The 22,532-nt window shown below is 41.8% G+C and overlaps 1 protein-coding gene across 1 annotated transcript in view; it reads left to right on the forward strand.

Moving 5' to 3' along the window:
- The window catches only part of LOC306860127 (neural cell adhesion molecule L1.1-like), a 91,167-nt gene that overhangs the window by 58,858 nt on the left and 9,777 nt on the right, over positions 1-22,532 (forward strand). Inside the window, exons 16-25 of the mRNA XM_079401671.1 lie at positions 106-306; positions 7,094-7,164; positions 7,434-7,659; positions 7,802-7,917; positions 9,506-9,731; positions 9,818-9,940; positions 16,916-17,092; positions 17,200-17,313; positions 18,475-18,615; positions 19,046-19,177. Coding sequence (XP_079257797.1) covers positions 106-306; positions 7,094-7,164; positions 7,434-7,659; positions 7,802-7,917; positions 9,506-9,731; positions 9,818-9,940; positions 16,916-17,092; positions 17,200-17,313; positions 18,475-18,615; positions 19,046-19,177 — 1,527 coding nt within the window. The remainder of the gene's footprint in view (positions 1-105; positions 307-7,093; positions 7,165-7,433; positions 7,660-7,801; positions 7,918-9,505; positions 9,732-9,817; positions 9,941-16,915; positions 17,093-17,199; positions 17,314-18,474; positions 18,616-19,045; positions 19,178-22,532) is intronic.

Genomic DNA, 22,532 nt, shown 5'->3' on the forward strand with positions numbered 1-22,532 from the left:
AAAAACAAAATTCTTTTAATAAGGATAACGTGTTTTCTCAAGAACCTTTTTGATAAAACATTGCTACCAGTTTGACTTTTCAGTTTCATCTCTGATGTCCATCAGAGTATGTTATTGAGAGGAAAGAGGAGCAGAATCCAGAAAAGGGCCGCTGGGAGGAGTACAGAAGAGTTCCTCAAGACATCAGACACCTGGAGATCCACCTGCAGCCGTACAGCACTTATCACTTCCGGGTCAGAGCGATCAATGGCATAGGAACGAGTGAGCCCAGTCCTCCCTCAGACTCATACAGCACACCAGCAGCCAGTAAGACTCTCTGCGGTCTGAAACATATTCCACGAGCTCCCACATACAGTGACCAATAGCACTTTTTAAGATTTATTTTTGGCATTTTGCCTTTATTTAGATAGGTTAGTGTAATGACAGGAAGCAAATTGGGAGATAGAGAGTGAGGGGGATGGGATCGGGAAAGGTCCGCGAGTAGGGATTCGATCTCGGGACGCCCGAAGCACTGCCCACGAAGCTATCAGCGCCATAATAAGACTTTTCCATGGCACAGACATGGAAAGGATTTTTCACTGCAAAACTAAAGTTTTCTTCCTCTGTATTTTCTAGTCTTGTATTCTAGTCCAGTTATAATAATAATAATAATTCCTTACATTTATATAGCGCTTTTCTGGGCACTCAAAGCACCTTACATAGAAGGGGGGAATCTCCTCAACCATCACCATCACCTCCTCAACCACTTATCTAAAGATTCATAAATCAAGATACATTTCCCTGACATGCAAAATGGCATAGTATTGTGAAAAAAAGTGTTAACATCTGCAATGGAAGTTCCTCTTCAGGAACTTGAGCTGCGTCAGGCTCTGAATACCAATGAAATCAGTCCAATAGATGGGAGGGGCGTCACGGGCAAGGTGACCTAATGACCAGCTGGTATAAAAGCACGTGCGGTGAAACCGGCGTCAGCTTTCTGTCATTCAGCTAAGCGCTCTGTGTCTTGTAAGTCTTATTTACTGTTGTCTGTCCGTTTTGTATCAAGTCTAAAAAAGTTTACAAAGCCAAGCATGGGAGTGAGGCGCAATACAGACTGCACTGTAAAACCCAACAAGTTAGGGTGACTCAAACTGTTTGAGTAAACAAATTCCCTTTGGTTTAAACCATGTAAGTGTTAAAACTTGCAGTTAAGTAATTGAGTGATTAATTAAGTGCTGATTGAGCATTAGTGATGAACACCTGCTGTTAACAAACAGAATCACTGAAGAAAAGAGAAACACCATGGCCTTAGAAGAACTAAATAAACTGAATAGACTGAAAGAAAATACATTAAATCTCTCAAAATCTGATTAAACAACCCCATAAACCACATCACCAGCTCCACTTATTAATAACCAGACTGAAACATCTACAGAAGATCTTATTGAGAATTAACTAAGGTTTAGATGTTAATTTATTGTTTCATTTGAAGTAACCATGTTAGAGATCAGTGTCTGCTTTAGTTGGGCTCTTGACCCTTGAGTTTTTACATTCCTTCTTTTTCTCTGGCTGTTGTAAGCATGTGTTCCTCGAACATATTTGTTGCAACTTTAAAGTCCAGAGAAAATGATCAGTTGTTGGTTGTTATATATTTATAATGACAATCATCTGTTAGTGAACTGATCTCATTGAGAGTGAACATAGACTCATTGTGTGTCTAATCTCTGCTTAAATGGATGTTGTATTGATTATAGAGAAAGTGATTCTGTGACAGTCAGTTAATATAGAGAACTTTCCAAACAGTTTGTCCACAAAAAAGTTTTAATCGATGGCATCAGATGGATTCACACAGACATCAAGAGTCAGCTTATGAACCTCAACAATGGTGACCATTAAAAAAAAGCCACTGATGAGTTTTGTCCTATGCTAGTACCCAGCATGCATTGCAACATGATTATTATTTTATTTCTATTTTTAAATGGTCACCATGGTTGAGGTTCATAAACTGATTCTTAATGTCTGTGTGAGTCGAGCTGATACCATAGATTAAAACTTTTTTTGTGGACAAACTGTCTGGAAAATCCTTTTTATTAACAGACTGCCACGGAACCGTTGGCTCTTAGAATCACTTTCACTACAATCAATACAACATTCATTTAAGCAGAGATTAGTCATTTAAGCAGAAATTAGACTGTGTCTACTCTCTGCTTAAATGGATGTTGAGTATGTTCACACATAAGACTCAATGTCTTGAACAATGAGATCAGTTCATTAATAGATGACTGTCACTATAAATATGTAACAATCAACTACTGACAATTTTTTCTGGGCTTTTGAGTTGCAACAAATACGCACGAGGAACACATGCTTACAACAGCCAGAGAAAAAGAAGAAAGAAATAAACTCAAGGGTCAAGAGCGCAACTAAAGCAGACACTGATCTCTAACATGGTTACTTCAAATGAAATAAATCAACATCTAAACCTTAGTTAATTCTCAATAAGATCTTCTGTAGATGTCTGACAGAAATAAAGTCAGTCTGGTTATTAATAAGTGGAGCTGGTGATGCTGTTTGTGGGGTTGTTTAGATCTTGAGATTTAATGTATTTTATTTCAGTTGATTTCAGTTAGTTGTTGTTCTTGTGTTTCTGTTTTCTGTCAGTGATTCTGGTTATTAACAGCAGGTGTTCATCACTAATGCTCAATCAGCACTTAATTAATCACTTAATTACTTAGTGAACTCAACTGAAATAATTTCAGAGTACTTATAATTGTTAGTTTTAAGAAACTTAAATGGTTTAAGGTAATAAGTTTCCTCAAACGGTTTGAGTTAACCTAACTTGGGTTTTTAAGGCAATTGGTTTTTTCAAACAGTTTGAGTTACCGTGACTTGTCGGATATATCTTCTTTTAGTGAACTCAACTGAAATAAGTTCAGAGCACTCATAATTGTTAGTTTTACAAAACTTAAACGGTTTAAGGTAATTAGTTTCATCAAACGGTTTGAGTTAGCTTAACTTGTCGGGTTTTTAAGGCAATCAGTTTACTCAAACAGTTTGAGTCACCCTAACTTGTTGGGTTTTACAGTGTGTGTGTTCCTCCATGCAAACGTTATTTGTGTGCGGAGAATGCACACAGCTTGTGTGTGCTTTGCTTGGGAGCGAGACACGTGGAGGCAGCCCTCGAGGGGGCTGATTGCCCGCACTGTGAGGGTTTTCCTCTGCGTGTGCTTCGTTCCCGAAAGGCCCTCTTCTCTTCTCTTCTCCGGCGTTCCAGAGGTTTCTCCCTCGCCGCTCTCTAGCTCTCAGGGCTGCTGGGCGAGAGCAGCCCCTGCCGCGTGCTGGCTCCTCGCATAGGGAGGCGCAGAAGGAGAGCGTGGCCACCCGTGCGCCTCCTCGTAAGCGGGGTGGAAAGAAGGGTGCGCGGCCGAAGACCTCTCAACCTAAGCAGGATCTGCGGACCATGCTTCAGGCAAAGAGGTCTTCGACCAAGAGGCGCTGATGGTGGTGGACCAGGGCTTATAAGGGTAGCCCCCGCTGGGGTAGAGCGACAATCGCTGCAGTACACAGCGATCGTCACCCCCCCAGCACCCTCAGGAGATCATTCTGCCAACCCTGCCACTTGCGGTGCTTCAAGGCACAGCGGTCTCCAGCAAGCACACATCTCAGTCTCTTCCGCCCCATACCATAGCGGAGCTGAGATGCTCGCCACCCCTTCGGGGGTTTCTAGAGCAGCTGGTTTGGCCGTTGCCTGCCGGTGTGCCGCTTCAGGGCACCAAACTAGCCGCTCTGACTACACCAGAGGCCAGTCTCGAGAGACTGGTTCCCTTAGTAGACTATTTTGCAGCGTGGAAACTACTGCCCAATGTGTCTCGATGGGTCCTGCGCACTGTAGAAGGAGGCTACAGAATCCAGTTCGATTCTCGTCCGCCTCAGTTCAACGGGGTGATTTCCACGTTAGTGGGCCCTGAGCAGGCTCTGGTAATGGAACAGGAGGTACATACTCTCTTAAGGAAGGAGGCCATCGAGGTGGTTCCTCCTCGCGCGAGAGAGTCCGGGTTCTACAGCCGGTACTTCATAGTTCCAAAGAAGGATGGAGGGTTGCGTCCCATTTTAGATCTGCGGCATCTGAACCACTCAGTCAGCAGACTGAAGTTCAAGATGCTCATGCTCAGGCAGGTCGCGTCTCAAATCAGGTCCGAGGACTGGTTTGTCGCGATCGATCTAAAAGACGCATACTTCCACGTCTCCATCCTTCCCTCTCACAGGAAGTTCCTGAGGTTTGCTTTCGGGGGTGAAGCTTACCAGTATCGGGTACTTCCCTTCGGCCTAGCACTCTCACCCCGCACTTTCACAAAGTGTGTGGACGCCGCGTTAGCTCTGCTGCGGCTACGGGGCGTCCGCATACTCAATTATATTGACGATTGGTTGATTCTCGCTCAATCAGAGCGGAGGGTTGGCAGAGCGGAGGAGGAGCAAACGACAGACACAGTGGGCGTGGCGTCAGGACTCGGAGAGGTTTTTATTAAACAAAAAATATTAAAATAAAGTGTCCAAAGGGGGAAAAAGTGTCCCAAAATAAACAGGGGGATCTGATGTCCTCGTTGTGCTACGGGGCTTGTGAAGGAGGGCAGTGTTCAGGAGGGAAGGGTCCAGGGAAGGGGCGGAGTCCGGTGGCCGCACGCGCTCCCCTCTCGGGTCCGGGAGCGAGTGGCGGCGGCTTCTGCCAGCGGCGACATCCTACTCCTAGGCCCCCCGAGCTTCTGGGGGACTCGACGGCCCGGCATCCTGGCCCGTCAGCCGTCTAACGGGTGCGGCAGTCCTCCTACTCGACGCGCCCTTCCTGGACCCACGAGGACACCACCAGCAGAGAACCATATCTTGGTCTGGTGTGGGATTCGACCACGATGCAGGCACGTATGTCTCCTGCTCGGATCGAGTCGATCCTCACGGAAGTCAGGAAAGTGAGAGAAGGCCAGTCACTCACTGTCAAGCAGTTTCAGAGACTGCTGGGTCTGATGGTGGCTGCGTCCAACATGTTACCTATTGGCCTGCTGTACATGAGACCCCTACAATGGTGGCTCAAGACCGGACGCATCCCTCACCGTTTGGGGAGCGGTCATGAGTGGCCACCCTGCCCACGGTCGGTGGCGAGGTCATCATCTCGCCTGGCACATCAACAGGCTCGACATGCTGGCCGTGTTTCAGGCTCTGAAATACTTTCTCCCAGACCTGAGAGGTCACCATGTGTTAGTTCGCACCGAGGCATCAACCACCAAGGAGGTCTGCGGTTGTGGCCCCTGTACAGGTTGGCACACCAGATCCTTGTGTGGGCCCAGGGCAGACTCCTTTCATTGAGAGCTGTTTACATGCCTGGGCATCTCAATGTGGGAGCAGACACCCTGTCGAGGCAGGGGCTGTTATCCGGGGAATGGATGCTTCACACCGAGGTGGTGAAGCAGATCTGGAGAGTGTTTGGCCAGGCTCAGGTGGACCTCTTCGCTATTCAAGAAAGAGCTCAATGTCCCCTCTGGTACTCTCTACGTCATCCAGCTACGCTGGGGCTGTATGCCATGGTACAGACGTGGTCGAGGCTTCGTCTGTATGCCTTTCCCCCGATCGCTCTGCTCCCCGGAGTTCTGGAGATAATGCGCCGGGACGGACTCCGTCTGCTATTAGTAGCCCCGTTCTGGCCGGGCCAAGTATGGTTCTCGGACCTGATTTCCCTCCTCGACGGCACTCCATGGGAGATTCCAGTCAGGAGAGATCTCCTCTCACAGGCAGGAGGCACCCTTGTGCACCCCCGCCCGTTGTAGAAGCTGTGGGTGTGGCCCCTGAGGGGGCACAGCTCATAGCTTCCGGTCTCTCAACCGAGGTTGTTGAGACCATTCTCCAATCCAGAGCTCCCTCTACGAGGAGACTGTACGCCCTGAAGTGGAGACTCTTCACTTCACGTGCAGAGATCGCCAGCTCGACCCAGTTAACTGCCCGGTTGGTATAGTGCTGGAGTTCCTGCAGGCTCGACTCTCCGCAGGGTTAGCTCACTCCACCTTGAAGGTCTATGTGGCGGCAATCTCGGTTTACCACACCCCTCTTGGTGGACTGACAGTGGGCAGGCAACCCCTAGTTACACGTTTCCTCCATGGTGCACTGAGGCAGACCCTGAGTCTGTGGATTGTGGATGCCATTCAGATGGCCTATGAGTCTTCTGACCTCCCCTCGCCCATGGGAGTCAGAGCACATTCCACGAGGAGTGTGGCAGCCTCCAGGCCTTTCTCGCAGGTGTCCCTATCCAGGACATCTGCAACGCTGCGGGATGGTCCACGCCCCTGACCTTTGTCAGATTTTATGGCCTGGACATGCGAGCCACTCCAGTCTCTTCCGTTCTCTTGCCCTAGCTGTCTCTCCCCGTATGGATACACACAGGGCAGGGACTTGGAAGTCTGGTGCTTTGGGTATCACGTTCCCCAAAGCGTCTCCTGACGCAGCTCGAGTTCCTGAAGAGGAACGTCTTAGGTTACGTATGTAACCCCAGTTCCTCGAAGGAACGAGACGCTGCGTCGCGAGGTCACACTTCCGGCATCCCTGCTAGCGCTTGCTTCAATCTTGAAGCTGACGCCGGTTTCACCGCACATGCTTTTATACCAGCTGGTTATTACGTCACTTCGCCCGTGACGCCCCTCCCATCTATTGAACAGATTTCATTGGTATTCAGAGCCGGTTACGCTGTAGGCATTCCCCAAAGCGTCTCCTGACGCAGCGTCTCGTTCCTTCGAGGAACTGGGGTTACATACATAACCTAAGACGTTTCATCCCAATCTCATGAGAAAATTTATTTTACAAGGTGGTGATTTATAAATTGGTAGAAATTTGTTAATTTAAAAAAAGCTATATTGTGTCAGCGCCAGAAGTCTCACGGGCAGCGCGCTGAACATATAAATGTCCCGAGTTTGAGTCCTGAGGCTCACTGACCTTTCCCAATCTCATCCCCCTCTCTCTCCCACTTCACTTCCTGTCTAATAACTGGCCTATCACAATAAAGCAAAAAAACTCTATAATAAATCTTTAAAAAAAGAAGAAAAAGCCTTATTGTATTAATGATCTCGCTTGCACACAGAACCTGACATGAACCCAGAGAATGTAACAACGGTGTCTGCTGATCCAAACACTATGGTCATCACATGGCAGGTGATTAACGATCTCCAGCGCTGCTCCTGGTGAGCTGCCATTCTGCAGATCTCAGCTCAACTCCAATCAAACACACCTGAGACAGCTCATCCAGGTGTTCAGTGTGGATCATTACAGACAGGCGTTTGAGCTGAAGTCTGCAGGATGGTCGCTCTCCAGGAGTCTTCTCCAAAAGAGAAAGCCATATTACACGAAGACGAGAAGAGAAGATGTCTTTGATGCAATTGTTACGATTAATCTCTTTTTTTTTACTTTTTTACATTCGAAAGGAACTGGAGCGCCAACACTTTAACGGACCAGGTTTTAAGTACAAGATCTACTGGCGTCAAGCTTCAGGCAGGAGTCCACATTGGAATGAAAGCAGCGCCTCAAATCCTCCGTTCATTGTGAACGTCAGTGGGACCTTCATCCCCTTTGAGATTAAAGTTCAGGCAGTCAATGAGCTTGGCACAGGACCAGAACCAGATGCTAACATCGGCCACTCGGGGGAAGACTGTGCGTTCTCAAACATTTCCTGCTTCAGTTTTACCCTGTGCTTTGCTTTATCTTAGCCCAGCATTTCTAGAAAAAGTATTTTTCTGTTTATTTTTAAAAATCTTTTGACAGTTTCATAGAAATGTCTCTCAATCTCTCACAGTACCTCTGGATGCTCCTTCAGAGGTGGCAGTGACTGAGCTGAACAAAACCGCTGTCCTGGTAAGATGGAGTCCAGTCAGAATTGAATCTGTCCGTGGAAACTTACTCGGCTACAAGGTACATGATCTATAAACCATAATTTATAATTTCTGCACTTGGCTCCCAGCTAGAAATGTTGTTGTTCTAAGAATGTTCTGAGAACTTTATCTTAAATTCTGGGAATGTTTTCAGTGGCAAGTTTTATTTTAGTTCCCAGAATTTTCTCCTAAAATATAGGATAACATTTTCTAGAAACATTCTGTAATCATTTTTATTGATAACATTATTAGAACATTATCCCCTAACATTGGATGTGGACTCAAATGTTGCTTTCAAATTTTGGTTGAAAGTAAAACCCAAACTTTGTTTGATGAAACTCCAACTTTATTAAATAACTCCAAAAACAGCTTCCAGTTTCAAGCTTCCCTGTTATAAACCAGGTTGACTTTATTTCTGTCATATATGTACAAAATGTCTTATGATATTAACAGAGGTTTAGATGTTGATGTCGGTTTAAAAGTAATAGTTTGGTTTGATTATTGTGATCAGTGTTTCCTTTAGCTGGGCAGTTTGACTCTTGACTTCTCAGTGTTTTTTCTCTAGCTGTGATAGCTATGTTTGTTATGGCAAAACAGCAAAAAAATGTGATTAGATAATACTGGTTATTTGCTGATGATAAAGCTAATCATTATGTAGCGATCTGTTTTTCTGATTTTTTCCACAAGTTGAACATTATTTATTACAGTCACTCAGTGGTTCTTCAGACTGAGATCCAGCAGTGTTTTAATAAGATCTCTTCAAGCATTAAATAAATAAAAAAAAATTGGTATAAAGACACACAAATTTCAAGAGTCAGGTTATGAATCTCAACAATGGTGACATGCTTCATGCCGCAATGCATTCTGCGAGCCATGGATGAGTATTGTATGATGCACCCAGAATGCATTGCAGCATGAAGCATGTCACCATTGTTGAGATTCATAACCTGACTCTTGATGTCTGTGTGTGCCTAAACAATCAGTAGTTCAAAATGATTCATGAACAGTGTGTTTTTAAAATTACAGATATAAATACAGATTATCTGATTAAAGCACTGCAGGATCTCATGCTGTTGAAATGCATTGCTGTAGTCACTAACATGAAATTAATAGCATAGATTAGACTCTAAATGAGATCAGTTGATCATCAGCTAATCACATTTTCTCTTGTTGTTTTTGCTATAACAAACTTTAGTCAACATCTAAACATCTGTTAATCTTAATAAGAACTTTTGTAATTGTATGACAAAAATAAAGCCAATCTGGTTTATAATAAGTGAAGCTGGTAATGTTGCTTTTTTGGAATTATTTAATGACAATGGACGTTGACATCAAGCGTAGGTTGGGTTTTCAATTTCAACCAAAAATTTACATCCACAAGTCCACATCTAGTGCAATGGGAAACTTCCCGCTAAAATCTTTATTAGAATGTTAGGGGATAATGTTACCATAACATAATAAACATTTTTAGAATGTTTTTAGAGAATGTTATCCTACCTTTTAGCAGAACATTCTGGGAACAAAAATAAAACATGCTGCTGAAAACATTCCCAGAACATAAAAAATTCTAGAGGGGCTGCTGATTCTCATAGCTGTTTTTTTCTCTCGCTCTCTCTCTCTCTTTCGAGATCCATCTGAGAAAGGAAAGCCCCAGAACTCACAGCCGAAGAGGCCTGCCAATGCAAGAACCAGCAGCGGACAGGAACAGAGTGATTGTGGTTCATGGAAAAAAGGTGGAGATGGTCGTCAGCAACTTGCAGTTTTACTCGAACTATACTCTGACAGTTGCACCTTTCAACAGCAAAGGTGAAGGTCCGCATTCGAAGGCGTATCACTTTAGCACTCCAGAGGGCGGTAAGGTCACTTTTTATAGCGCATGTGAAAACCTCTATAAGAATGTGGATTTAGATCCTCTGAACTTGTGCTCTTCTGGCATCCAGCTCCAGGACCAGTTTCATTCTTGACCTTCGAGAGCCCTTCTGAGACAGAGATCACCCTGCGCTGGGAAGCTCCAGACAAACCCAACGGAGTGCTCATAGGCTACCTGCTACAGTACTATGAACGTGGGTCAACTCAGGATTATTTATTTCAAGTTTACTAGCACTTTATATAATATAGATAGCTTTGAAACAGCTTCAACCAGTGAGAATTGGCAGGAATCAACCATTATAAATACAGATCATTTAAGCAGCAAAAAAATAATACAGTATCAATGAATTAAGTTCTGCAATTGTTTCGGTTACAGCTGATACATCGATAGATTATACCGACTGTTAGTGAAGTTTGAGTTCAGTGTGATCGATGATTCCAAGCCAGAGCACAGTCAGTAGTTTACAAACGGATGGTATTTACCTTAAATTGATAAATAGCACACATGAGAACAGCTTGTTTACCTTGGAGATACAGTGGGGAAAATAATTATTTGATCCCCTGCTGATTTTGTAAGTTTGCCCACTTAAAAAAAAGCAGCGTTTATAATTTTTATGGTATGTTTATTTTAACTGATAGAGACAGAATATCAAACAAAAAATCCAGAAAAAAGCAGCATATAAATGGTAAAAAAATATTTACATTTTAGTAAGTCTGTTACGGGGCTGACGAGACGTGAGACGTGCGGATCCATATGCAAAGCTTTATTGTGAAACATGGTCGGCAAACAGTTATGGCAAGGGCAAGACAGAGCAAACAGAGTCCAAACGGCAAGGCGACGGGTTAATCCAGGAAACACGGGCAGGGTCAGACACAACAAGATAAACAAGGCAAGACTAGGACTATAACAATGGCTCTGTAAAGTAGCTATCGCTGGGTGAGTGATAAACGCTAACAATACTCGGCAGTGAGCAAGAGCAAGTCCCAGGCTTAAATAGTGAGTGATGGTGATTGTGAAATGATAATCAGGTGTGGGCGAGATAGTGAACAGCTGTGCATGTCGTCAGTGCAATGGATTGTGGGAAATGGAGTCCAAAGTGTTGTGAGTGAAAAAGCCATAGTGGTGAACGGGTGACCTCTAGTGGTGGTTAATTGGGAGAGCATGGACCAGATTCGTGACATAGTCAAATAATTATTTGATCCCCTACCAACCAGCAGGAATTTTGGCTCTCACCGATTGGTTATGTGCACATGTGGAACACAGATTAGTCCTGTCACTTTAAGAAGATACTCCTAATTTCAGCTCGTTGTGTGTATAAAAGACACCTGTCCATAGAATCTGTATCTTCCATTCCAAACTCTCCACTACCATGGCCAAGACCAAAGAGCTGCCCAAGGATATCAGGGACAGGATTGTAGACCTACACAAGGCTAGAATGGGCTACAAGACCATCGCCAAGCAGCTTGGTGAGAAGGTGACAACAGTTGTTGCAATTATTCACAAATGGAAGAAACACAAAATAACTGTCAATCTCTCTCGGTCTGGAGCTCCATGCAAGATCTCACCTTGTGGAGTGTCAATGATCATGAGAACGGTGAGGAATCAGCCCAGAACTACACAAGAGGATCTTGTCAATGATCTCAAGGCAGCTGGGACCATAGTCACCAAGAAAACAATTGGTAACACACTACGCCGTGAAGGACAGAAATCTTGCAGCACCCGCAAGCTCCCCCTGCTCAAGAAAGCACATGTACAGCCCGTCTGAAGTTTACCAATCATTCAGAGGAGAACTGGGTGAGAGTGTGGTCAGATGAGACCAAAATCCAGCTCTTTGGCATCAACTCAATAAAATATTAGGTCAGAACCTCCTTCCCTCAGCCAGGGCACTGAAAATGGGTCATGGATGGGTCTTCCAGCATGACAGTGACCCGAAACACACGGCCAAACCAACAAAGCAGTGGCTCAAGAAGAAGCACATTAAGGTCCTGGAGTGGCCTAGCCAGTCTCCAGACCTTAATCCCATAGAAAATCTGTGGAGGGAGCTGAAGGTTCGAGTTGTCAAATGTCAGCCTCGAAACCTTGATGACTTGGAGAGGATCTGCAAAGAGGAGTGGGACAAAATCCCTCCTGAGATGTGTGCAAACCTGGTGGCCACCCACAAGAAACATCTGACCTCTGTGATTACCAAGTACTTCATTTCCAGTGATATCGTCGACCTGATTGCAAAGACACTATTTAAACTGAACTGAGCTGGATGATGACATCACTGAATTCAATAATGAAATGCCTTTAACTGAAAATCTTTTTTTAATCTTTTCATTTTACATTATTGACACACTATTTTCCTTTTTTGATATTGTGCAGTTCCTTTGACACAATATACATTGTTAAAAGCGCTATATAAATAAAGGTGACTTGACTAAGTCATGTTTTGCTTGGGGATCAAATACTTATTTGACTTACTAAAATGTAATCTTTTTTAACATTTGTGAACAGTTTTTTTTTCTTCATTTTGTTTGATATTCTGTCTCTATCAGTTAAAATAAACATACCATAAAAATGATAAACCCTTCTTTTTTTAAGTGGGCAAAGTTACAAAATCAGCAGGGGATCAAATAATTATTTTCCCGACTGTATGCTTATATCTGCCTATCAGCAGTGTTAGGAAAAGTTCATTTTAATACTAATGCATTAAAATAATGCATTACTCCCTAAAAAAAAGTAACTAATTACTTTAGTTACTTTTTATAGAAAGAATTGTGTTAATTTACTTTTGCGCTACATTTTTCATTACCTATGCATTTCTTTTTAAACCTGGGGGCTTGCCTGTTTGTTTTTAATATAAAAAGTTCTATTTTTGGCAAACGTAAAAGCACTTTTGCACCAAAACTGAAATGAATAAGCCTCAGGCTGAGGGAAAAGTAAATTTACGTCTGTATAGTAGAACACAGGAGAAGAAAGTTCAACATTCTTCAGCAATAAAAAATGAAGCACAAATGTTTAGTTTATCTGAAGTCATTTTTGCTTATTAGTATGGTTGAATTGGATGATCGAAGGTCAGCAGCAAAAACACTTGTTGATATGTATGCTATTTAACATATACATTGCAGGTTTGCATCATATTTTGAGTTTGGAATGTTTTTTTTTGTTTCAATTTTATTAATCTGTTTTTGTGCAGTAAGATGAATTAATGCATGTTGACATTTTATGGAAGCAGAATAATGCCAATAGTTTTTGAAACATAAAGCATGCTGAATTCCACAAATCGAAAAAAAAGATGCATTGCAATTAACAGTGCTTGCATTTTAATGCCTTGTATTTCCAGGGCTTGCATTTTTAAGTCCTGAAATTTAACAGTTGTTTATTTAAGCTGTGAATATTTCAATTCTAAATATTTCACACACATTTTCATAATTAAAAATTCAATAATTCATATTCACCTTACAGAATTCACTTCCAAAATATTCAGTCTGTTTAAAAATGCGATGTATAATATTCGACAGGCAAATTTCGGTCATTTTATTTCACTTTCCAAATTCGCTGCCACAAATTCAGTGGTTAAAATTCGGCAGAAAATTCGGCGTTGCACATCCGGGACCCGCAGGAATAGCAGTAGAGCACCGATGCATGATCTCCAGCTGATCAGCCGCTCACCAGCAGGTGGCGCAATCGGCTTTTGATGAAGGCCATTCATTCACAAAAACTGATTTGCAGAAATGGAGCAAGTGCTAAGTAGAAGTTTTGATGATTTTTTAATTCTTTATTTCGGTTGCTTAGTTTCTGTAACTTTGTATCATGGCTTGTGTGACTGTGCTGTAATACTGGGGTTCCCGTCACACTCCAGCATTCCCCGATGACGCGTAACCGCCTCAGTGATATAACTAATACAGTGATACAAGACCTCAGATCTCAGAACACACTTTACTGATGATTATGCCAACTATATTCAGGCAAGCAAATGAGGTCAGAAGAACGCAACGTGCTGCATTTTCATTGCTTTCCCTTACCACTGATCTATAGAGTTGACAGTCCTACAAATATATCAATACCACGATTAGTTTTAACAGTAAGCAACCACTTTATATCGACATAAAAAAGGAGTTCAAAACCGCCTAGGTGTATTGTTGCTGCAAATGTAAACCGGAGAAAGCATTGACGTGCTTTCGCACGTAAGGGGCCGTCTGACAATACCACCGACTGGGTTAAAACGTCCAATGTATTTAAATTAAAATGTCTTAACATTTAAAATAACACGCTTTCAAACTGTAAAGCTTGTATTGCTCATAATGATTTACTACAGATGAGATTGTGCCAATACCGCCCTTTTTATATATGTACATTACACAATTATTAACATATAAAATAAATCCCTGAAAGATTTTTATTTTTTTTTCTCATGTTCCAACAGTAGTACGTTGCTAGGTACAAAACTGGCTTACTACAGGTTAGATTTTGCCAATATCTCCCTTATGGTATGAACAGTACACAAATATATTTTTTGAAAAAACTACATAAGGGTTTTTCATGTTCCACAGGTTGTAGTGGGTTGACATTTTGCCAATATCTCCCTTACTGTATGTACAATTTACAATTATTTAAAACACAAACAAAAAAAAAAAATCAGTAAGAACCCAAAAAAGGAATTGTTCATGTTCCAAAGGTTGTAGTCCAAAGTTTGTAGTACATTCCTAGTGACTAGACTGACTTACTATAGGTGAAATTGTGCTAATACCTCACTTAATGTACATAAAGTACATCAACATTTTATACAAAAAAAAAAAAAAGCTTTGTGAATTACAGTAATTTCTTAAGAACAATTATATACTGCTACAGTGAGGAAGATGTTGGCAAAATGTCAAGTGCAGTGAGTCAGTCTGGTTACTAGTAACATACAACATTTGGAGCAGGAAAATTACATTTTGGTGAATTACTGTAATTTTTTCTTAAATATTTGTGTAGGGTACATACTTAGGGAAAGTATTGTCTAAGGTGAGATACTTGCAATATTTATTTAGTCAGTTTGAGTAAATTATTCATTTACTGTAAACATGTTTGAATAAATAATAATTGGAATAAATTATTGAAATGTAATAATTACATTTAAATTAAATAAATTATTACTTAATTTTGTACTGTGAGATAAATGTGCAGACGGTCCCTAAAGCAGCCTAGGCGAATATCAAACCTAAAACTACCGCGCTTGGTTTTCTGTGGGAGAAAAAAAGTTTGGTGAAACTTGTTGGTTGTGGGGCTTATATTCTAGGCTCATCTGCTTAAATGTACATAATATAAAGTAACAAATTATAAAGCAAAATCTGCATCACCATTGATCACCACGAGATGCATGCCAGTTAGAAAAGTGTCCGAGTTTGTTTTACTTTTATTTTTTTTATTATTAAACGTATAACATTCACAGGGGAAATAGTCAAAGCAATAAAATACATACACAGCCAGAATACAAAACAGTAAATACCTAAATAATAGTAATAACAAAAAAGAAATATAAAGAGAAAAACAAATAAATAATAGTTATCATAAACACATTTTAAAATAAATAAATAAAAAGTGTCCGAGTTACTCCGCCTTGTTCTGATGTCATGCTGAAGTGCCGACGAGGCGGCTGTCGGATTGCTCTCCAACGACTGTGCTCAAGAGCATGATGGGAAACCACTGACTGAGACACAGCTCATTTGTTCACGCAACTGTGATGCTGCGTTCCTGCTAAAATGTTTTATTTATTTTATTTTTTTATCTGATTTCTTGTGATTGTGTATTTTAAATTATTCTTGAATATTCCCAAACACTATGACAGTGCGATCTCTGTGTGAGATGTTATTGTTGTCATATTTCTATAAAAATTTGTATTAAAGTAGAAATGGAGGATAAATACGCCTTTCTTTCGTATGGGATTGAATAGCAAGCACTTTGAGTGTCTTGTTCATCATATCTATATACATATAAAAACAACAGAACTGAAATTATATCACGTTTATCAGCAGCACATGAGTGAGAATAACGCGATATCCGCCTTTGATCTCAAACAAGCCTAATAATAGCTGTCATTGCTACGTGTTTTCTTTAACCAATTTCTGAGGGAAACAGCGTGAAACCTTGCACGTTAGTTCATATTCCACATCTGCTTGCCTGAATATAGTTGGCATAATCATCAGTAAAGTGTGTTCTGAGATCTGAGGTCTTGTATCACTGTATTAGTTATATCACTGAGGCGGTTACGCGTCATCGGGGAATGCTGGAGTGTGACGGGAACCCCAGTATTACAGCACAGTCACACAAGCCATGATACAAAGTTACAGAAACTAAGCAACCGAAATAAAGAATTAAAAAATCATCAAAACTTCTACTTAGCACTTGCTCCATTTCTGCAAATCAGTTTTTGTGAATGAATGGCCTTCATCAAAAGCCGATTGCGCCACCTGCTGGTGAGCGGCTGATCAGCTGGAGATCATGCATCGGTGCTCTACTGCTATTCCTGCGGGTCCCGGATGTGCAACGCCGAATTTTCTGCCGAATTTTAACCACTGAATTTGTGGCAGCGAATTTGGAAAGTGAAATAAAATGACCGAAATTTGCCTGTCGAATATTATACATCGCATTTTTAAACAGACTGAATATTTTGGAAGTGAATTCTGTAAGGTGAATATGAATTATTGAATTTTTAATTATGAAAATGTGTGTGAAATATTTAGAATTGAAATATTCACAGCTTAAATAAACAACTGTTAAATTTCAGGACTTAAAAATGCAAGCCCTTGAAATACAAGGCATTAAAATGCAAGCACTGTTAATTGCAATGCATCTTTTTTTTCGATTTGTAGAATTCAGCATGCTTTATGTTTCAAAAACTATTGGCATTATTTTGCTTCCATAACATTTAGTCTACAGTAGAATTACAGTAACATCATGTTCACACAGCGCTCACAGTGCCTCTGCGCTTACTCCCCATTTCTCTCAGCATGGCAACACACCAGAGATGAAAAAAAAAATCTGATTACATAACTCACGTTACTTGTAATGTATTACCCCCCCCCCCCCCCCCCCCCAACACTGCCTATCGGTGATTTTTAATGTATTTAAGAACAAGTTATCAGTTTTATTATATGTGAAGTCTTATTAATTCTGATGGGTTTCTGTTCTGTCCTCTGTTTAGCTGCGCCTGGAATTTCGAGCGCACAACTGGTGGAATCCATCAACCTCCCCCTTGAAACTGAGTTCACACTGAAGGGTCTGAATCCTCAGATCCAATACCACTTCAAACTCAGAGCACTCACCGCTGCTGGTGATGGGGAGCCTATAGAAATGGAGGGTGCCACCTTGTTGGATGGAGGTGAAACTGCAGTCAAAATTCCAGCATTCTCAGTTTAGTGTATTACAGTACACAATATAATCTTTTCTGATCTACAATACTGTATTATCTACCTGTTCCCTCTGCAGAACCACCATCTGCAATCAACATTGAAGCTGGACAAACATCGGTTAACGTCAGTTGGTTGCCAGGAGAAAGACAGCGTAACATTGCCTTTTTCTTCCGTTACCTGAAAAAAAGTGGTGAGAGTCTGATCAACTTTGATCTACTTTTCCTGAACCCTGGAGGAATGAAACATAGTTCGTTTTCCCTCTGTCATAGTATCATCATTGATGTTGTTGATCACCATCATCAAACATTAGCGATGAAAGTCTGTAATCATAATTTGTATTTATAGCTAGTGTATATTTTTTTCATGTTCGGATGAACTCTAAAATGTATCTAAAATCTAAATATAGCATATTTATATATAAAGAGATATATGTGACCCTGTACCACAAAACCAGTCATAAGGGTCTTTTTTTATTGAATTTAATTGATTGAGATTTATGCATCATCTGAAAGCTGAATAAAAACGATTTCCATTGATGTATGGTTTGTTAGGATAGGACATAGGCTGAGATAGAAGTATTTGAAAATCTGGAATCTGATGGTGAAAAAATCTAAATATTGAGAAAATCACCTTTAAAGTTGTCCAAATGAAGTTCTTAGCAATGCCTATTACTAATCAAATATTAAGTTTTGAAACAGTTACGGTAGGAAATTTACAAAATATCTTCATGGAACATGATCTTTATTTAATATCCTAATGATTTTTGGCATAAAAGAAAAATGTATAATTTTGATCCATACAATGTATTGTTGGCTATTGCTACAAATATACCTGTGTTACTCATGACTGCTTTTGTGCTGTAGGGTCATATATAAATGTGTATCCTCTATAGTAAAGATGCCTAAACCAGGGTATGTGGGCCAAATTAGGCACACCATTCATAGGATGTCATAGGATGAGCAAAAATAGGGAAAAATACATGCCATTGAAGTGTCTTCAATTCTTTTGCATTGAAATGTAGAGATTTTAAGCAAGTTGGATGTTGATATTATAGTTAGATAAAAGGCAAAATGTTGGATTTTTTGGCCACTATGCTCAAAGGCTCACATAGCGGGATTCTAATTTATCAGTAAAATATGACAAATTAAAGCTTTTTAATGACAAATGGTAATTTGGCTGAATTTATTGGTATGATCGACGTTACGGTGTAGGTGTACTGATCAGTACTGATTTGTGTGGGTTGGAGGTACAGGTTTTGGCCAAATGCCCCCCCCCATGAGAAAACCTGAAAAAAAATGTATGCTATTCATGCTGAACTCATCAATGATGATGTTGTTTGTGTGTCTGGTAGTGGGTGGTGAATGGGAAGAGTCGGAGAAGGTCAACTCCTCGCAGGCATTCTATCAGCTGCAGGGTCTGTCTCCAGGCATTCAGTACCACCTACGGATCCTGCCCGGAAACAACTCCTGGGAATTCAAAACAGCTGGACCAGGTACAGGCTAGTAACAACCATCTCTGGATTGTTTCATTTGTTCCATGCTCTCACAGGGGAAGTCGTGGCCTAATGGTTAGAGAGTCGGACTTGTAATCCAAAGGTTGCAGGTTTGAGTCTCGGCCGGCAGGGATTGTAGGTGGGGGGAGTGAATGTCCAGCGCTCTCTCCACCCTCAATACCACGACTGAGGTGCCCTTGAGCAAGACACCGAACCCCCAACTGCTCCCCGGGCGCTGCAGCATAAAATGGCTGCCCACTGCTCCGGGTGTATGTTCACAGTGTGTGTGTGTGTGTGTGTTCACTACTGTGTGTGTGTGTGTGTGTGTGTGTGCGTGCATGTTGGATGGGTTAAATGCAGAGCACGAATTCCGAGTATGGGTCACCACACTTGCCTGAATATCACTTCACACGTGTTGTCTCTTTCTCAGAGCTGCATGTGCTGCCCAGCAGCTTTGCGACTCAGGGCTGGTTCATCGGACTCATCAGCGCCATGGTTCTGCTGCTGCTGGTGCTGCTCATTCTGTGCTACATCAAGAAGAGCAAGGGAGGAAAGTATTCAGGTAACACACAAAGCACCTCCCACAGTTTGCTGAAAAAAATCATTATATGTCTCTCGTTCTTGATGATAGCAGCCTTCTGTGGTCTGATGTTTTTGACTTAGTCCCAGTTGTAATTAAACCTCGGGTGTGAAAACATCAACCAGATGGAGGTAGTAGAATCATTAATTAAAAGACTGTGTTCTTTACTCCATGCAATTAAATTGGCAATCTCTGTAGCATAATGCTGAAAGTCCCTGTCCTTATACAGAATACCAAGAATGTCAGTATCATTTGAAAGTTTTCTAAAATATTCCCAGGATGGTGACTCCTATACTCATTAGTGTATAGTGTAAATAACAGTGGTGAACATACGTACCCTTGGGGAACACCAATACTAATGGACCTGCACTTGGCAATAGTCTGCTTCACATGAACTTGTTGAGTCCTACCGGTAAGAAATGAATGGAACTATTTAATACTGTTTGGATTGACAGCCAAAATGTTAAGTTTGGAGAGCATAAGGTGTGGCTGCATGGTATTGAAAGCAGAGCTCAGATCAAGGAAGAAAAACATGGCCTGAGCATTAGGATCCTCCAGATGTTTTACAATATGATGCTGCATAATCAGGATAGCATTATTAGTGCCCCTTTTGTTCTGATAGGGATCAAGATAGTCCTTAAACTCTTCTTTAAGCTTCCACACCATGAGCCACTCCAAACATGGCATCACATTACATGTTAAGGGCAACAGTCATTATACACCTCAGGACTTGAACTGGTATAATAAAAGTTTATTTTTTTTCAAACATCTGGAATATGTCAATTGATATACATTTGGATAATGTCCACCCGTGCAGGGGCTAATTCCTCTGCAAATGTTTTCAGGATAAAATGCAGAAAGACCATCCAGACCAGACATCTTTTATAGTGTCTAGACCTTTTTAAAACTTTAATAACATCACCCAGTATTATTGGAAGATTGAGTACAGAATCATAACAGCGCCCAGAACATCATTAGAATCACAGGAGTTAACATCAAAACCTACACTGTAAAAATCAAGCTCATTAAGCCCATATCTTTCCTTTTAGGTATTATAATAGTTATACACCGTACCTTAGACCACAACTTTTTTGAATATCGATTAAATCTCTATAATGCTTATGAGTTTCTATTATTTTGTGATTAAGCTACTTTGGGAACATTTATTTCATAGGTTCAGAGTCCCTCTGATTAAAAGCCAAGTGTGTGTGTGTGTGTGTGTGTGTGTGAGAGAGAGAGAGAGAGAGAGAGAGAGAGAGAGAGAGAGAATGTGTGTTTACACTCATTAACCTCCTTGGTGATATAAGGCTTGTTGTTGGAAAATGTTTGACCTGTTTAACTGGTATCACAGAATCTACACAGAACTTGGCATACGCAGACCTGATTTCATTATGCCTGTCAATGCTTGGATCTTACAGTGCTTCCCAATGAGCACAGATAAAACAGCCTTTCAATATCTCAGCATTCTCAGGAGACCAAAATCTCACCACCTTGGTTACAGGCTTGCTTGACTTCAGCAAAGTACAGTAGAGGAATACGCTGCAATGTATTATGGTCAGAATTTGCTATTGGTAGTTTAACTTTTGCAATATATGCATTATGGGAACACACCAGTTCTGTTGGCCGAGGCAGTCATGTGACATTACTCAGCGCACTGACGTGACTATAAAAGTGCACCTGCATTAGACACCATTGAGTTCTATTTGTCTGAAGAAAGAGATGCAGACATGCAGTATGGCAACTCAACACAGCATATGGTTCTCTTCTCTGGGAACCAGGGTACATGCTTGACGTTCATATGGGAACTCAACGCTGCATCAATTGCTGATGATATAAAAATGTTAATACCCGCTGCACCACGTTCTCAATTCCAGTCCTGGGGCACAACTGTTCTGCACATTTTGTATGTCTTCCTTTTTTAATGCACCTGATTCCGATCATCAGCTCATTAGAAGGGAGATCCAGAGCAGTGGTACCCCAGGACTAGAATTGAGAAAGAACCACTACACCATACTGAAAAATGCCTCCACACAATATATACACTGGACAAAATAATAAACGCAACACTTTTGTTTTTGCCCCCATTTTTCATGAGCTGAACTCAAAGATCTAAGATTTTTCTATGTACACAAAAGGCCTATTTCTCTGAAATATTGTTCAAAAAACTGTCTAAATCTGTGTTAGTGAGCACTTCTCACTAACTCTTATTGTACAGGTGTGCCTTACGCTGGCCACAATAAAAGACAGTTTTACTGTATTGGGGGGGGGGGGGGGGGTCCGAAAACCAGTCAGTATCTGGTGTGACCACCATTTTCCTCACGCAGTGCAACACATATCCTTCGCATAGAGTTGATCAGGTTGTTCACTCCTCTTCAATGGCTGTGTGAAGTTGCTGGATATTGGCAGGAACTGGAACACGCTGTCGTATACGCCGATCCAGAGCATCCCAAACATGCTCAATGGGTGACATCTCCGGTGAGTATGCTGGCCATGCAAGAACTGGGATGTTTTCAGCTTCCAGGAATTATGTACAGATCCTTGCAACATGGGGCTGTGCATTATCATTCTGCAACATGAGGTGAGGTGATGGTAGTGGATGAATGGCACAACAATGGGCCTCAGGATCTCGTCACGGTATCTCTGTGCGTTCAAACTGCTATCAATAAAATGCACCTGTGTTCGCTGTCCATAACATATGCCTGCCCATAACCCCACCGCCACCATGGGCCACTCGATCCACAACGTTGACATCAGCAAACCGCTCACCCACACGACACCATACACGCTGTCTGCCATCTGCCCTGTACAGTGAAAACCGGGATTCATCTGTGAAGAGAACACCTTGAACACCCAGACGCCATTGAATGTGAGCATTTTCCCACTCAATTCGGTTACGACGACGAACTGCAGTCAGGTCGAGACCCCGATGAGGACAACGAGCATGCAGATGAGCTTCCCTGAGATGGTTTCTGACAGTTTGTGCAGAAATTCTTTGGTTATGCAAACCGATTGTTGCAGCAGCTGTCCGGGTGGCTGGTCTCAGACGATCTTGGAGGTGAAGATGCTGGATGTGGAGGTTCTGGGCTGGTGTGGTTACACGTGGTCTGCGGTTGTGAGGCCGGTTGGATGTACTGCCAAATTCTCTGAAACGCCTTTGGAGATGGCTTATGGTAGAGAAATGAACATTCAATTCACGGGAAACAGCTCTGGTGGACATTCCTGCAGTCAGCATGCTAATTGCACGCTCCCTCAAAACTTGCGACATCTGTGGCATTGTGCTGTGTGATAAAACTGCACATTTTAGAGTGGCCTTTTATTGTGGCCAGCCTAAGGCAAT

The sequence above is a fragment of the Barbus barbus genome (genome assembly GCF_936440315.1).
Source record: "Barbus barbus genome assembly, chromosome: 41".
NCBI lineage: Eukaryota > Metazoa > Chordata > Actinopteri > Cypriniformes > Cyprinidae > Barbus > Barbus barbus.